The following is a 16919-nucleotide window of genomic DNA, read 5'->3' on the forward strand; positions in this document are numbered from 1 at the left end:
CCAAAAAATAAATAAATGTGAAAAGTTAGATACTATAATCCGCCATAGTACAAGGAGAAACTACTTTGATCTACAAACAAATCATGAACTCTGGAGAGAGCAGGCTAATGGGTGAATCAGTGTAGGAATTAACAGTTTCACAGTATGGGATGGTGTGGGTTTCACTGATGATGATAACTCAATTCTAAGTAAAAGTATGCCTTATATCTGGCATGACTTCACTGTTGCAAGAATAAGGGCATGCATGCAGATATATGGTAACCGCACACAGATCAGGTGCAACTGATTCCTTCGAGTACAGAGAAAAACCCTACCAAAAAGCAAATAATATCTAAGAGTGACCATGTCTTTACTCATGTAATGTCCAGATGAACCAGAGGATATGCATTTATTACCAAAAGTTTCAACATTTATGGCAAAGCTAAATATCCTCGCCAATATTATCAATCACACTGATCATATCTAGAATGACCAAACTGACCAGCCAATCAGAAAAAATATTAGCAGCAAACAAAAAGTTCCTAGTGCAATCAAAAAGAAAACACAGGTGTATTTGTAAAACAACTTGGGAGAACATTAACCTTCAAATTGACTTTTGAGTTCAGCATTCTGAGACCTCTGCAAAGCCAGTTTCATTGTTAATTCATGTATCTGCAAGTAAAGAAAGAAACAGAACTTCTGTAACATCTCACATTTATCACCTTTCAAGCAACCATCATAATTTAACAAACCTGAAAGAAATAAGCTAGGCAACTAAGTAACTTATGAATAGATTACTCTTTCCATCTCTAAATTCAGTTTTGAACTAAAAGAGTTTAATATTTTACACACTTCACTGCTCAAGAAAATCATTTACTACCTTTCCTTCATTAGCCTGGTTTCCAATCTCTTCATTTTCCTCCTGCAGTGTCCTACATTTAGCCATTAGCATCTTGCCCATTTTGCTTTGTGGGGTAAAATTGACAGCAGCAATGTTATCATGCAACTCCTTCACTTTCTTATCCTTCTCTTCAACCAAATTCTGGCAATGCAAAATAAGAAAAGATGTAAGCAAGAATGCAATCAGAGCCAGCAAGGCCACGAAGGAACAATGAAAAGGTCAAATAAACTACACGCGAAAAGCATCCAAAAATTTAAGCACCAAGCATGCTTTATTCATTGGCAACAGGATGCATCATCTGAGCTCATTGAGCAATTCAAAAGATAACCTGGAATGATGTCACCAACAGTGCGCTGCCCCGTTAAATAAAGAATTCAAGCCAACCATCAAAGAGACTTGAAAGAACAATGAAGTTAAAGTATGGAACCACTAGATAAATGTATCAATCTCCTCTCCAGACATTTCAGCTTGAAATTAAAATCAATCCAGATAACTCACCTTCAGCCTAGTGAACTCTTCATGAATAGCTGGATCTAGTAATAGCTTCCGTGCCTGTAAATTTACCCCCAAAAGAATAAGGAAACTGAGCAAAATGTGCACAAAGAGATTAAAAACAAATGTTAACCCAAAAAGAAAAAAGGAAAAGCTACGGTATAAAATGACATTTTCCAGGAAAAAAGGGAGAGAAAGCTCACTGCAGATACATATTATAGCAGAAAAGAACAAAATACTACAAAGGTTTGTTTATTCAGTGAATCATAGTGCTGTTCTCAGAAGAAGAAAAGGAAATAAAGAGAAAAAAAACAGAAAGGTTTTAATTCCATAACTCTGGCTTGTAACCTCTAAATTTCTGGATTTTTTTTGTTTTAATTGGTAACATTGTATTCCTCAGCATTAAGGATATGCTGGAGATCTTCAAAAAGAAGCAAAAAGAGAGTAGGAGGAAGCTATTTCTGGAAAATTAATGGAACTATATGCATTTCTTGAAACTTTGTTCTTAGTATCATCTGTTCTCACTTAACATGAAGATCTCTTAGGGCATCTCCAACCCTACACTCTATTTTACTCTCCAAATATAGAGTTCTCTATTTTTTCAGACAAACAACTCCAACCCAATTCTCTATTTTACTCTCTAAAAAAGAATCTTCTTCTCTTTCCTCAATATTATATATTATTTATATTTCTATTTCATTTTCTTATTTCATAATATAAACCCGTTCTTTCTTTTTTCAAAATAATCACCCTATATAATTTTCATGTAATATAAAAAAAAAAAATTAAAATCTTTATTTAGTATTATTCTAAATTTTAAAGAACTACGAAAAATTGAAAAAAGAAATCAACAAGCACAACGGCAATCACAAACACAACAATTCTCTCGATCATACACTATCTTTTTTTCGAATATTGTTAAATCAGAAAATGACCTACCGGATTACTAAATTATTTTTGTGATTTTTAAAATTATTATGTTATGTATTGTATTGTTATCTTGTATTTAAATTATTATGTCATGTATTGTATTTTTAAATTAAAATTTTCATTCTATCATTTAAATTTTGTGCATTCTTCATAGTGAAAATCAATAATAATACTATTAAATTATCTCTTAAAGTGACGAAAATTGAAAAAAATATATTTAAAATATTGTTAATTCGGGATGGAAGTAGTATATACTAAATAATATATTTTTTAAAATGTTATATTATATTTAAAAAGAATTACGAATATTAGAAATTTAATTAATAGCCTTCTATGAAAAATAATATGTTAATTACAAATAGTAGAAATAATATTAAAATAATGAAAAAGTGAAATAGAGAGGTGAATAGTAATTCTCCAAATTTAGAGAACTATTATTCACCTCTCTATAAATAGAGAATAGAGAGCTTTATAGAGAGTGGTTGGAGATCCAATTCTCTATTTTACTCTGCAAAAATAGAGAATGAAGAGTAAAATAGAGTGGGGTTGGAGATGGTCTTAGGCCATTCATTGAGCAAACTTGAATCTAAATCTTAGAGAAACTAGTTAAGTGGGCATAATCATATGTGCATATTACAAACTTGGTAAATTCAACTAGGAATGAATATAAACTTTGAAAAATAGGATATGGGAATAGAAAATAGGAGGAGAAATTTATGATACTGATGCCGACTGTGAGCATAGCTGTCAAAGGAGAGTTGAACTACAAGGAAATCCCCACCCATTAAATGCAATAACAATTTTAGCATCTTCTCTGTTTTTGATAATTGTGTGATTATGGGAGTATTGTTAGAAAATAGTGCAGGATTCATAAATTAATTACAATAAAAACAAATCTGCCCCTTAATTAGTAGCATAGATAGTAAGAAACAAGTAGACACTGAAGACTCAATCTTTTCATAAATATTAAAGACCCAAATCCAGCTAGTAGGATCTACATTAGGGTTAAGCAGAATGATTCAAGCAGAGAAGAGGTACAGGCCACCATATGCAGTTCCTAAGAGGCTCTATCTTATCAGCCAGTTCGATGTTGGATAAATGTTGGTCTTACCCTTCAGTTATCTTACCTCCATCAGTCTGGAAGCGAATAGCTGAACTTGCATCAAAAGTATCAACAAAATAGAAACACAAAATGAAACCATTCCCTTTCATGATTCCCCTTGCTAACTTACATTTAATTATGACCGAAAACCACCCTTCTACCTTCTCAACTTAAATACTGGAGTAGGCCTACTTGGCACAACTCAAACTTGTGACCAAAGAAACAAGTCCTTCAACCTAAGTCAATTGACGCCCCCCCCCCCCCCAAAAAAAAAAAAAGAAAAAAAAAGAAGAAGCTAGCTTACAATTTACAACCCTAATGATATCCTATGTGCTTTTCTAGCATACTGAGTATGTTGGGAATTGGTAGGGATTCTACTCATTCTAGAACCTTGAGACCAGCACTAGTAGTGTTAACACAAGAATTAAATTTTTTTTTTTTTTTATGACAAGGGAAACCCACAGCCGCTACCCTTTGGATGCGCACAAGTAAAACTCCGTTCCTATGCAATAGCTCGCAAACCACACAGGAGAGGTAACCCGCACTAGGCAAGCCCGGTGCGATGAGCTTGACCCAGAAGGCAAACCCCTTGCTTTCGCTGGCAAGGGGTTTCGAACTTGAGACCTCCTACATGGAAGTCCCAAGCCCAAACCACTGGGCCACCCCGAAGGGTACAGGAAATTCTCAGGCTAATATATGTAAATAAGGTTGATAGCGGATTGAGTAGGAAGTAAGATTCTGTAACTAGAATTAGCACCGGCTGCAATTTTATTATTTAAGCATAAGGCATAAAACTAGCAAAGCAACAACCAAATGAACCAGAACAAGCAACTTACTGTGTGAAACAAAAACAAGCTACATACAACACATACAAATTACACACATAGAACTCTTTTCTTTTTTTTTATGACAAGGGAAAGGGTAAAACCCCCACTCCTATGCAATAACTTGCAAACCACATAGGAGAGGTACACATAGAACTCATTTTTAAAGGAGCAAATTGGAAATAATCACCAAAACAATTGAACAACAGCAGAGCATAACACATAGACATACTCTCTCAGTGTCTTTCTCCCTCCTTTTTTTAGGGTTTTAAACTATGAGTAAGCAAAGATACTACTATTACCTGCATAGATGGCGGCTTGAGTTGAGCTCTAAGGTCCCGAACTGCAGACTAAAACATTTACCAGTAGGAAAAGTAAGAAGAAAGAATTAACCAGCACAAAGTAAAGAGAAAACAATGAATTGGATGTACACATTTAAAACAAAGGCAACTAAAGATAAAGATAAAGGAAAAAACACCCAACACTATATGCTTTACAAAAAAGGATTTAAAAAACAACACACTCAACATTCAGCAACAACATACTATTGCCTTCTTACTCACCCTCACCCCAAAAGAAGAAAGATGTGACATCTGATCAGAGGTCCTGTCAAGGATAAAACTAGATTTTATAACATAAGGACGTTGCTAGTATTGATTAGATCACAGATCTCTTCAATTGACAAAATTGAAAATGAAAGATCAGCTGACCAGCAGTAGGCTTTTGTTTACCCTAATATGTAAGTTGCAGGCTTCATTGCACACCATAAAGACAAGAGATTTTCTCAGAGTAAGGCACAATTTACAATTGGCAACTCAGATAGCATCGACAAACTCAATTTTCAATTTCTTAGTGAAAATCATTATCTTTTGCTTCATATAGTTTTCTTGCATGGTTGCACCACACAGTAAGATAACATGTTTAAATATCCTGCTCAATTTTGTTGAGATAGCCGCAAAAAAAGAACAAATTGTCTACAAGATAGTTCAAAATTAATATATAATAGATGCAATCTATCATTCGAAGTCCATGGACAACTTTACCTTCAACTCTGCGATCTCCTGCTCTCTTTTGGCAAAAGTTACAATAAATGCAGCCTCCTTTTTCTTTGCTCTTTCCAACTACAGATTGCAAAGATGAGATAATGATTAGAAAAAAAATTCAAAGATATCTTAGGAATGACCAAATGAAGAGGAATAATCAAAAAACAAAACCTGTTCACGCAATGACTCCTCAGATGATCTGAGGTTCTGAAGATAACTGACCACAAACTTGGGTTCTGCAAATAAGAGCACAGTTAATTCTCTTCATTGGAAAAAGTAACTCACTCCATCTCAATTAACATGAAAGATCTTTCCATTTAAAGGGTGGCCCTAAATGTTGAACGTGATTCATAAATAACAGAGGATTTCAAGACATTCAGCTTTAAGCAGTGATGTGATGGTGGAAGCCTCACACTAGTCTACTATTCTTAAACAAACAAGTCAAACTTTCCCATATAACTCCAGACCCTTTCAAAACCAAATCATCTATCAAATGGGACAGAGGGAACTAAAATATGATTATTGTTTTTTTAATGATTTATGAGACTCAAACATACAGCAGCAATGGGGAAAACACGAAGATCGAAAAAGACTAGAAGAAAAGGAACAGGATTGTGACTGTACAGAGATACTAAAAGGGACAATACCAGGTGTCATGCCAGGAGGTATGAATGGCTCCTTTTCAAACGCAGAGCGCCACTTTTGTATTTCAGATTTTGCAGATTCTAGTTCTGTCTGAAACAAGATAGGCAGTTATAAGTTTTCAGAGATTACAATCAAAATTTTGGTCTTTCAACAGCATGATTCAGGCCCCATTAAGTGTGGTGCAGCTCCACAAGGCCCCCACACAAAGTTTGAACAAATTAGCGTTAGCATAAGAATCAAGGAAAGGGCGTAAAACATCAAAAGGAGACTTCAAACTGTAAACTTAGAAATCTTAGCCCCTCGGAGATTTTAAGACGTATGAGTAGCAGAGTCAATTCAAAAGAGAAGGTTGGAAACGGAAGACCAATTTATGCTGATGAAAGATAGGTAGTCAGTAAATCATCACCATCCAGCCAACATGTTAGCTAAAGCATATTATTATCTGATGAGCAAAGGAAGAAAGACATTTTATCCTATACCACGGAAGCATCTAAAATAAATTTCAGAATGATTTGAGTGAAGTATCAGAGAAAACACAAAACAACTTCCCATGAAAGATACTACATGTGCTTACTTCTAAAGCTAATTAAAACCCTATATAAACATTGAATATTAACTGAGAGAAAGTAAGATAATCCAACATACCATTCTTATCAAAAAAAAAAAGATAATCCAACATGAATATTTCTAGGCTCTGATAATTAATATAAATATTTAAAAAATCATATAACATGAATGCATAATGTTGAAAAGGAGGATGATAGATTACTTTGGATATAACCATCGGAAAAAAAAAAAAAAAAATGTAAGATGATAAACACCTGAGATGATGCTAGGGTATCCTTACAGTCCTGTAGACTGCAATAACAAAGCACAAAAAACAGTTAGAAAGTGACAAAACATAAGCAATTAAATCCAAAAACGTTCACAGATGTGCAACAAGCGTCCAATACCATACCTCTCGCGAAGAGACAAGATCATCCCTGTTGCTGCACCAGGTGCTGTTTCCTCTACTTTCAACAAATTACCCTAGTATTGAAAGAGGTAAATGATAAATATTGACTTAAACTGCCATGCTAATAGTCCCTATGACTCCTATTTTTCTAGTTGAAAAGAATCACAGATCAGTCAAAGAAGTTAAATATTCTTGAAGGATTTAAATCCTTGACAGTATCAAAAAGGGCACTTAATTATGTTACAAAACTCATGATGTCTGAAAAGAAGCATATCACATAAATTTGAACTTAGAGAGTGCTTATGAGCAACCAACAACCCATGTATCCCATGATTTGTTTGAAAGTATAGCTTACAAGACAAACTTAAATAAGAGTAAATAAGCATAACACCTTTTTAGAGCCAAAAATATCGTCTTCATCATCGTCAAGGTCTCCAAAGCTTCGTTTGGCACCTAAAATCACTTGCAATCAAATAATATACTCAAAAGCTTGCAGTAAAGATGACAATGGCGAAGAATTAGCAAACCTGAACGCCTAGTGGCGGCAAAATCTCCACCAAAATCGAGGTCCTGACAATTCCCCAAAACGAAAATTATTCAACATTATAGTATAAAGGAAATAGAAGTAATTACTATTAGACAAGAAAACCCTAGAAATTGAAAAAGGAAAAAAAGAAATTACATCGTCCATGTGATTATGAGACGCCATTGATGAAATTAATTGAACAAGTTTAAAGTTCAATTTGGAACCCTAAATTTGTTGAAGACTGAGGAGGCTTCAGTGGAGAGAAAGCGCGGAAGGAAGAAGAATGGTTTGCTGAATTCGGGTTTAATTCCTAATTTTGCAAAACCGAATTTATTTTTATTAGACAAATAAAATCAATTGGCTAATTTAGAATCAATTTGGATTGACTTAAAAAAAAAGAATTTTCAAGTTAAAAATCAACTTTTGCTAAAGTCATTTTTAAATTTATTTTAAGTTACTTCTAACATTTTCAAACACTCTCAAAAGCTAATAATGCTTAAAAATAGATTTTATCAACCGTTAAGTCAATTCAAACTGATTCTTAAACAACATAATCTAAATTCTCTTCTTTTTCTTACTATTTTCCTCTCTTTTATTATTTCAAAGTCAACAAGCATTAAAACATTACTTTAACCATTTATAACTCGAGTGAATTAAATCATTTTTTTTGCTCAAAATATATTGAATTATTCAAATATGAAAAAAAATTATATTTTATATAGTAACAAAATATTGAATCACTAAACGATGAAAAATAGGATAAACATGCGCAAAGTCAAGTTTTTTTTTACTTCAAAATATATTTATGAATTCAATAGGTATATATTTTTAACATTCTACTTGGTGGTAAAAATTAAGATAGCTAGAGATGATAATTTAAGAAAAAAATATAGGATTGTAACTTTGAATATTTCTTCAAAAATTCAATATGTATGGAACTTCGTTATATATTACAACCTCATATTTTTTTTAAAATAATCGTAGCATCTAACATGTTTGTTCATACTGCATCAATGTCAAACATATAAAGAATTACCAAAATCATTGGGTTATCAAAAAGTTGTTTCCTCACCTTCCCTCACAAAGACCAGGGGCATTTTTAACTCAAAAATTAACGTTAAAGGCAATTAAAATCCAATGACTGAGTGAAAAATCAACGATAGAGGCGACTGGAATTCAACAAGTGAATTTGATGTTCCAGCTTGCACATACATTTTCAGTTCCAATCTAGAGTGTGTCACGATTTGATTAGACTGAAACAACTCTATTGTGGGAAATTGTACGAAGAAACTTTATAAAGCCAGACTTGTAAAAACAAATTGATTCAATTAAGCTTCGGTGAACAAGAGGAAAATAACTTGAGAAGACCTTAACTATCTACCACTCTTATCTATAATTTACCACAACCAAATCCCTAAAATACAATATAAAGAAGGAATTATGTGATTAATGGTTGGTAAAAGACTCACTTATATCATTTTAAAATAATAAGAATGGTGATTACTACTTGAATTACATATTTTATATCTAATAAATAAAAGTAGGGGCCTTGAATTTCCAGGGCTAGAAACAAGAGCTTCATTGGCATAGGGGTGGAAGTCACCCTTGTTTCTATCCCATCCATAGCTTCAGAACTCTATCTTTACCTCCAGATGCTACTTTTTCGCCGTCTGGACTCCAGTCAACCGCGAAAACCTTCCAAGTTCAGAGATAGACAAAGTTATCTAAAAGTTCTGTAGAGAAAGAGACTGAAAATGCCTGTGGCAGAAGCTTACCTCATCAGCATGGCCGGGAAGGTCTTGTTTCAATTTTTTTGTCCGGATATCCCAAACCTAAATACAGACATAAATAGTTTTCTTAATGACTTGTTTTTAACAGGGCAAGAACCAAGAGTAATGCAAACACATACCTTCAAGGTTGAATCTTTGCTCCCACTCAAAAGTAGCCTGCTGTCGGCTGACCAGCTGTGCAAAACACAAGGATAGTAACTAACAGTTGACTGTTAAAGTAACGGAAGATTTGAGTTTTATGGCAAATTTTAACCTTATCTGATATACAGGTCCAACATGGCCTCGGAATGCAGCAACAAATTTTCCTGTGGTTCCATTCCATAATTTTACTGACTTATCGAATGAGGCACTTGCTATCCATTGACCATCCGGAGAAAAATAAACGTGATTAACCAGCTGCAAAAATTGAAATTCATGGTTCGATGCTTAGAACAAAAAATGAAGGCCATGTTCACCGTCAAAGCACACATGCACACGGAGAAAACCATCCTTTACAGCACAGAAAGATTGCTAACCTGTTGATGACCTGTCATGCGAGTTTTTGGGTGCTTGCTGACAGCAGGCTCCCATAGAAACATTGTGAAATCATCTGATCCTGATACCAACCTCTCAGGGGCATTACCTCTCATTTTGTTGTACCTTTCAAGTGCTACCTGGCGATAAAACAAGAGCAATGTTAAGTACTGTGAGGATGGAGAAATTACAATTTGGAGCAACTAAATAGCATCAAAGATTTTTGTTCTTCTTCTTTTGCTCTTTGCCTCTCGTTAGTGTATACTGTTGCCCTACCACCTGCTAAATGAGAATATGGGATGCTTCGAAAGCCACAAGATATAGGCATGCATAATCTCAGGAAAGCAGAAAACAAAAGATAGAAGAACCCCCTAAATTTTAGGTTCAGTTGCAAACTCCACACCCATTTCAGTGAAAGACACCCGATTTTGTTAACTTCCATCTGAGTTCCAAGAGTCAAAACAGCGAGGTTCTTTTTCTCTATATGTTAGAGGGCCCCCCCGGCTTCTGTACCTTTCTATTTGTTCCCATCGTTTTCTTATCAAATCCTCATATATATGCAGCTTATGTTTTTGTTGATCATCAACAAAACTGAAAAGATAGATTTATCCTTTTTCTAGCTGGCATCTCTATTAAGGATCTCTTCGGTCACCCTAGCTTTTTAGCAAAATCTAGAAGGTACAACAAAAGGAGGCAAACAATCTTGTACGAGTTGCTTAATTGAGAGAAAATCTCACCTCTGCAAATGTTTCAAGTACTGAGCTGCCACTCACTCAAAAAGGATACAAACGATCGTGTACGAGCTGCTTAATTGGTAGATAGATCACCTTTGCAAATGTTTTTAAGGACTAAGCTGCGAGTTCCAAAATTATACAGCCTACTATTGCTCTAAAAGTTTACTATGTTCACTATTGTGTCAACATCTAGCCTCACACGAAAACCGAAAAAATAGTTGCTAGTTATTATCTGACATTGAACTTTTTTTATAGGAATGAAATGGGTTCAAATGGATAGGTAGGATCATATAGCAGACACCAACGCGCTTGGAATTGAGGCGTATTCATCAATGTCATACTGCAGCACTCCCAGACTGAGGAGGTCGTTGAACTAGCCTAATGGATCATGGAAGAGATGAGCTCAGCTGGTATATTTTTGAACATCAAACCTACCTGTGACTTCTCACTCTCACCATAAGTTTTGAGTTATAATACAAAAACATTTCACGCCTCCACAGCAGAGTATCTCCATAAGGATGTGTGGGGGTGAAGTCTTAATTTAATCCAACTTAAGTTGATAAAAGTGAATCCTTGCAATATTGAGGGCAAATTAAATTAAGTACATAAGAAGCTTTGGGACTAGGAATACCAAAAGATTACCTTTTTCATTTCCTCAGGAGATGCGAAGTGTTTATTGGTGTGATCAAAAGCTCCACTTCGAAGAACATATTCAGTGCTCAGTGCTAGAGAATTTACCCAATGTCCATGACCCTGCATAGCATGAAATGGTAGGAGCATAAATAAGAAACTACCCATCTAGTCATAATTTCCAGGAGTACACCTATTCCACCTTAGACATAGTGTTTCTTAAAATGAAATACAATGATGCTCAAAAATTGTCCACATGTCACAATGGACTACAAAGACAAATGATAGTACATCTCACAAGCCTCACTTTTGAGCAGTCAGAAAATTTCCTTTCTACTTCAAATGTAAATTAAAAGAAAGCTTCACAGGGATCTCAAGGAAATATAGAAAGCCCACCAAGCACATACCGACCTCACTGAATACACTATACAGGTGATGAATAATAATACAAAGTCACGGCACATGCATGAGAGCAGTTGAAAAGTCCCACAATAATCAAAAGTTATAGACTTCACCTTCAATTCACGTATTAGCTTCCCCTGCGTGGTTTCCCATACCTTGATTGTACAGTCCTGAGATCTGGAATATGAACTAGCAAATGTTACTAACACCATATCAAAGATATCTTAAACTAATGTCTGGGTTCAACGGCTCGTTCTCTCTCTGTGTATACACACACACACACACACACCCCACCCCTCCCACACACACACAAAAAAGGAGAGAACTATGTACCAAAGGAAACATCAAAAGTTCAAGAAAATAGATACATCAAGTGGGCCAATCACAGTAAGTTGATGCTCACCACAGAGATCAATATACTACACAAATGACAACAATCTGTAAAGTGAAATGCTCTAAAGAAATATACCCCGTGTATATAACTCCATCTCCACCCCATTTTACACATGTTATTGCAAGTGTATGGCCAGTGAGACAAATGAGACACTTCCTTGTGATAACATCCCATATCCGTGCATCGCCATCTTTACTTGCACTTACAAAGCGGCGACATGGAGCACTGAGGTGTACAGGTTCCCAAGAAATACCAGTTATCCATTTCTTGTGGCCCTGCAACATGGTAAGGTCAGATCAGACTCTTCAAAGAGTTTCTCTTGAACAGTTCACAAAGCAATACAGCAAGTCAAAATGAGCCAATTACTTTGGCATCAGGGACAATTATTTTGACAAAAGCAACAAAGGGAAGATGTGTATGTCACACAAAAAGCCACGACTTAAGTCAAGAAAGACAGAATAGAGGACCTAGGTGTAGTTTCTTAATTCAATTAATTCAAGGCCTCTTTACTTGAATATCTTCAAAGGGGTATATGTAGGTATTGTGAAATAAGAATAGAAGATAATGTCAAGATTAAAAAGGAAGGAAACATGAAAAGTTTGAACTGAGCCACTTGGGCAGCATTCAGCAACCATAATTTGACATTGCAGACACTCATAGTCTTAAAATACAACTAAAGTAATCAATGATTGATCAAATTATGCATATACATCCTGTGACATCTACTTTGCATGGTTCAATTGAGGATTCACCTACACTCCGAATTCTAGCTACCAACAAACGTAAGCACATTAGCCAATAATACCACCTATAGTGGGAAATAATGCTCAATTCATGATAACTCTCAAGCTGGCAGTCATGAGCGTGAAGACTTTCAAACATCTTTCAAGAGCTCAAGGAACTTTTAAGAGAGCCATCCAAGAGGGTTTGAAGGCCGACAATATGCTTAAATAGTTATTTACAAGGCGCAAACCAAGACTTGTGTGATTTACAAGGCACGAACAAGGCCCACCCTCTATATGGGATGGTAGTACAAATGGTGGGATAACATAATCCCAGGATTAGCTAACACCTCAAACCGAACATGGGATAAAGTTAATCCCAAATTTAATCATGGGATTATTATCCTTATCCCACAACTAAACATCCCACTAGAATAAATAGTTGTCAGAAGGGTTTAGTTCATTAGCTATGTTTGAATTTGAATTTGGATGATTGAACCTTGTGCGCGTGAAAGGGAAGAACCCTAGTATCTCTCCATTGAACCTCCTTAGATTCTCTTAGCCCCTAGGTAAGGATTTCCATGAATGAGTTCAATTCTTTTCTCCTACAGATTAAATCTAGTAATTGACTGTCAATTTAAATTATTAGATAGTCCTTTCTTTCTTTTTTTGAATAAAAAAAATACAGAGAGTCCTTTCTTTCTTCGATCTATTCTCCCTAATTTTCTATCAAGCTCTTGTATGTTTATTTGAGCTCCTTACTTCCTTGAATTTGGTTGCTATCACTTCATACAATATTCAACGTGACTAATAAGTTTCCTTACTTAGCACAACAACAACAACAAAAAAAATAGAGCCCTTCCACAGATATACTATTTGTACAGACAAGTAACTAAACTTTAATAACACTGGAGCTCATTGCTAGTAGATTATCCGGATTCTATCTTCATCCGGGAAAAAGAAAGATTATCAGGATTTATCGTAACTGAGGCACAATAGACAGCAGTTAACAAGGAAAATGCTATTTTAGCAGGGATCTTGACCCATAAAGCCCAGCAGGCAAAAACACATCAAAATCCATAGTTCTACAATCTCAATAACTATACAAAAACAAGTCTGAGATGACTTACAGTAAGCAGATTCCCTAAAGGCTTCCCAGTCTGAAGGTCCCAACAGATAAGTTCTCCAGCCTTGCTTCCACTTACAAGATGCTTACCATCTGGCGACCATGCAACAGAAAGAACCCAATTTCGATGCCCTGGAACAAAGAGGATATATAGAGTCACTATTCATTCATAGACATTATTAAACACATAAAGGGAAATGTTGGTAATACCATGATTCGGCAATTTTGGCAAAGGGAACAAGCAGCATTGACAGAATTATACGCTTTAGAACAGAAAACCTGTTTATTTTCACTTTTCTTTTTGTTGGGTAGCAAATGCAATATATTTGGTTATACAGGTAGCTTGCAGACTTATAACTAGTATTTGATGCTGAAATTTCAAAAATGAAGGAAAAAAAAGGTAATCCCTGCAGCATTTGTGGCATAAGAATAGAATAAGCAGAACTTTACAGAGAAATAAATGACCTCACAATCCAATGTTAAAACCACTTCGGAAAGTTAACATACAATATCATCTGACCAAATGCATGATAAATGACCAATGCCTAAGATGCATTCAAAGTAACCAAACTAGGATTTAAACCAGAGAGTATGAGAATGTTGAGGGAGGTCCAATATCCAAGTATTAATCCCAGCATATTAAGAAGTTATCATTCTCATAAGTGATAATCAGCTAAATAACATCTTGTAAGAGGATACACTTAAAGACCTTTATCATTCAGTTCCTATATTTTACATAATATGATAAATGAAAAGCTGAGACTGCAACTGATGCCTATGAAACTTAGATTCAAACCTTGACATGTAAACAATGGTGTCTGGGTATTTAGATCCCACAAACGAACTGTAGTGTCACCAGATCCACTTGCCAACTGTCGTCCATCAGGACTGAAGGCAACTGAAAGAACAGCTTCAGTGTGACCTGCAAGCACAAAACCCAAACTGATTAAAGCAAATGTGAAGGTTCCAGGGTGAGATGAGCAGCTGTCAAGTACAACGTAAAAGAAAGATTAAAAAGAACACTAGACAAAGATATACCGAACACAGATAATGACATCGAGAAATGTTACTCAGTCAGTACAAAAAAACAGAAGCGCATATGAATTGGTTGTAGATCACCGACTAATAAGACTAAATAGCTTATTGCATGAACCAAATGCCTCTCAGGTGGAAAATAAAATCCTGACTGTAGAACATATCAAGCATAGAAGTTCATGCAAGGGGGTTTTCACATTCACTCATAAACATATTAAAACTCCATTGTTTTGGCAACTACCCACCACCAACACCATTTATTTTTTTAATCTTCAATACCTTTCCCAAAATAATGGAAATGTGGAGGGGTAGGTAGAGAGGAGGATTTTTCTCTTTTTGTGAAGCCAAACCAGATGTTTCTTCCCTGATATGTTTCTCCACCCTGTATTATATCCCTCTTCTGGTATTATTGTTCATGCTTTGCTATCCCCACCCCCCTGTTTCTCTTGTGCCGAGGGTCTATCAGAAACAGCCTCTCTACCTGAGGTAAGGGTTGTGTACACTTTACCCTCCCCAGACTTCGATCCCTTATGAAACGATCATAGCCATTGAAATTCTGGTAAATGTCTGCAGGCTTGGATCCCTCACCCCACCCAAATAGTCTACATAAATTCCCTCTTACCAACAAAGCTTGTTGGAGCTGCTCGCAAACTCATTTGAGATTCTCCTCATCGATCTTTAGTTTGCTCATAAATAGCCTACTGCTTTCAACAAATAAGAACCATCTATTGATGCTCACACTAATGTTTATTAAGTCCAAGGATGGAAGAACAATCTGCTTTCCATAACAGAAGATTAAATCAGAATAAAAAATGCATATTTCCCAGGTAAATGGGTAGACGGAAGGAAGTAAAGAGGATATTATTCTCTTTTTGATACTGGGGTAAAAAGGAGGAGGATTATGGGATTTCACCTTGTTTGATAAGGAAATACATGAAAACGTGAGGTAAAGTGGAGGTTAAGAATCTCAACCATATCAACCTTTGCTAAGCCCTTTTTTTGTGTCTCTTCATCTATTCCAACGACTAATAAAGAAATCCTAGCCACTACATCAGTAAGGTAAAATTTGCACTTTTTCTCTCACTTTATTCTTTCCCTTTCCATCTTGGAACCAAACACAGTGTTAATTCTTAGATTAGCAACTGCTCAAAGTAATCAATCCGCACTGCAGTTCCACCTAAACTAACCCACAGCATAAATTCTTGAAGCCGCAGTATCAATTACCAGAGTAAAAGGATCACAAGGAGAAGATGCTCAGTAGCATAATGACAAGAGTGAATAATTTTGTACCAGCAATTGTGGCCGAACAACGAGTGACAGGGCGGATTCGAAACACTGCTTGTGGTTGATAAACTATTGTCAAGACTTTTTCCACAGACACTGCAATGAATTCACCAAAGTATATCCATCAATAATTAGCAAAATAAACATTTCGATAATCATTCATAAGCTCCATAACATTACAACTCTCCTACACAATTTACCTTTGTTCTTTTCTAAGTATGATCCAAGCTGCACCACAAGCTCTTCGTCTGAGATATAAAATGCATAAGGCAACTTTTCCTCCTGAAAAACTCCAAAAATTCCCATAGTTACAAGTCAGCATGAAAATTGACACTTATGAAATGACATCTAATACACCGTGATTCCTCATAGTCGTAATTCTCTAGAATCTTCTTGTTTACTAATCATTTTGATTCAATTTGAACTATGAAAGCAGTCTAGCTAATAGAATTGTTTATTCTTTAATTTCCTTGGTAATAATTTCAATCCAAATAGGTTGAACGCAAATAAAAATAGAAAAAAGCATTGAAGTTCATCTTGCTTACATTGCTGAGAAGCTTATTGACGACTTGATTAAGCTCTTTTGGACTAGCGTTTTCAGGGAGGTACAAGGCGGCACCCAACGGATTGCCTTCTGGGTCTGCCAACTGACATATGACACTGTTTGTTGCTTCTCTCTCTGCCGTCGCCGCAGCTTCCACTTCCACTTCCATCGTTTCTGCCATTAATCTTCGCTTACAAATTTTCTGGTTAAGACTACTTTTGACTCTTAAGAGGAAATAGAGGTTTTAGTAGGGTTTTGAAATTTTTTCAGCTTTGCAAAGATTGTCAAACTGACAAAACTGAAAAAAAGACGCACCTTAAGCTTTGTGAAATTTGCACTTGGACCCCT

The 16919-nt window shown here is 35.5% G+C and overlaps 2 protein-coding genes across 3 annotated transcripts in view; both read right to left on the reverse strand.

Annotated features, from left to right (window-relative positions):
* The window catches only part of LOC125831393 (FKBP12-interacting protein of 37 kDa), a 231172-nt gene extending 223486 nt beyond the window's left edge, over window positions 1-7686 (reverse strand). Inside the window, exons 1-12 of one of the 2 annotated variants that reach the window (XM_049510595.1) lie at window positions 7554-7661; window positions 7399-7441; window positions 7263-7324; window positions 6875-6945; window positions 6738-6774; window positions 5919-6006; window positions 5443-5507; window positions 5272-5349; window positions 4531-4578; window positions 1379-1432; window positions 860-1021; window positions 582-651 (exon numbers count right to left, since the gene is read on the reverse strand). In XM_049510595.1, coding sequence (XP_049366552.1) covers window positions 582-651; window positions 860-1021; window positions 1379-1432; window positions 4531-4578; window positions 5272-5349; window positions 5443-5507; window positions 5919-6006; window positions 6738-6774; window positions 6875-6945; window positions 7263-7324; window positions 7399-7441; window positions 7554-7580 — 805 coding nt within the window. In that variant the 5' untranslated portion in view covers window positions 7581-7661. Of the gene's footprint in view, window positions 1-581; window positions 652-859; window positions 1022-1378; window positions 1433-4530; window positions 4579-5271; window positions 5350-5442; window positions 5508-5918; window positions 6007-6737; window positions 6775-6874; window positions 6946-7262; window positions 7325-7398; window positions 7442-7553 lie in introns of both variants that reach the window. The other variant, XM_049510594.1, reaches the window with a different exon arrangement.
* A 1189-nt stretch (window positions 7687-8875) lies between these two features.
* On the reverse strand, window positions 8876-16919 carry LOC125831376 (notchless protein homolog). Its single transcript, XM_049510570.1, has 13 exons — window positions 16573-16919; window positions 16228-16309; window positions 16034-16123; window positions 14505-14630; window positions 13713-13840; window positions 11936-12135; window positions 11580-11643; window positions 11077-11187; window positions 9703-9840; window positions 9441-9583; window positions 9307-9361; window positions 9173-9229; window positions 8876-9092 (listed from the first exon to the last, which is right to left on the reverse strand). The coding sequence occupies exons 1-13, from the start codon at window positions 16750-16752 to the stop codon at window positions 9009-9011; spliced, it is 1458 nt and encodes a 485-aa protein (XP_049366527.1). The 5' UTR covers window positions 16753-16919; the 3' UTR covers window positions 8876-9008.

The sequence above is a fragment of the Solanum verrucosum genome, unplaced genomic scaffold (genome assembly GCF_900185275.1).
Source record: "Solanum verrucosum unplaced genomic scaffold, falcon-dt-bn FXZP01000049.1, whole genome shotgun sequence".
In the NCBI taxonomy this organism is placed as follows: domain Eukaryota; kingdom Viridiplantae; phylum Streptophyta; class Magnoliopsida; order Solanales; family Solanaceae; genus Solanum; species Solanum verrucosum.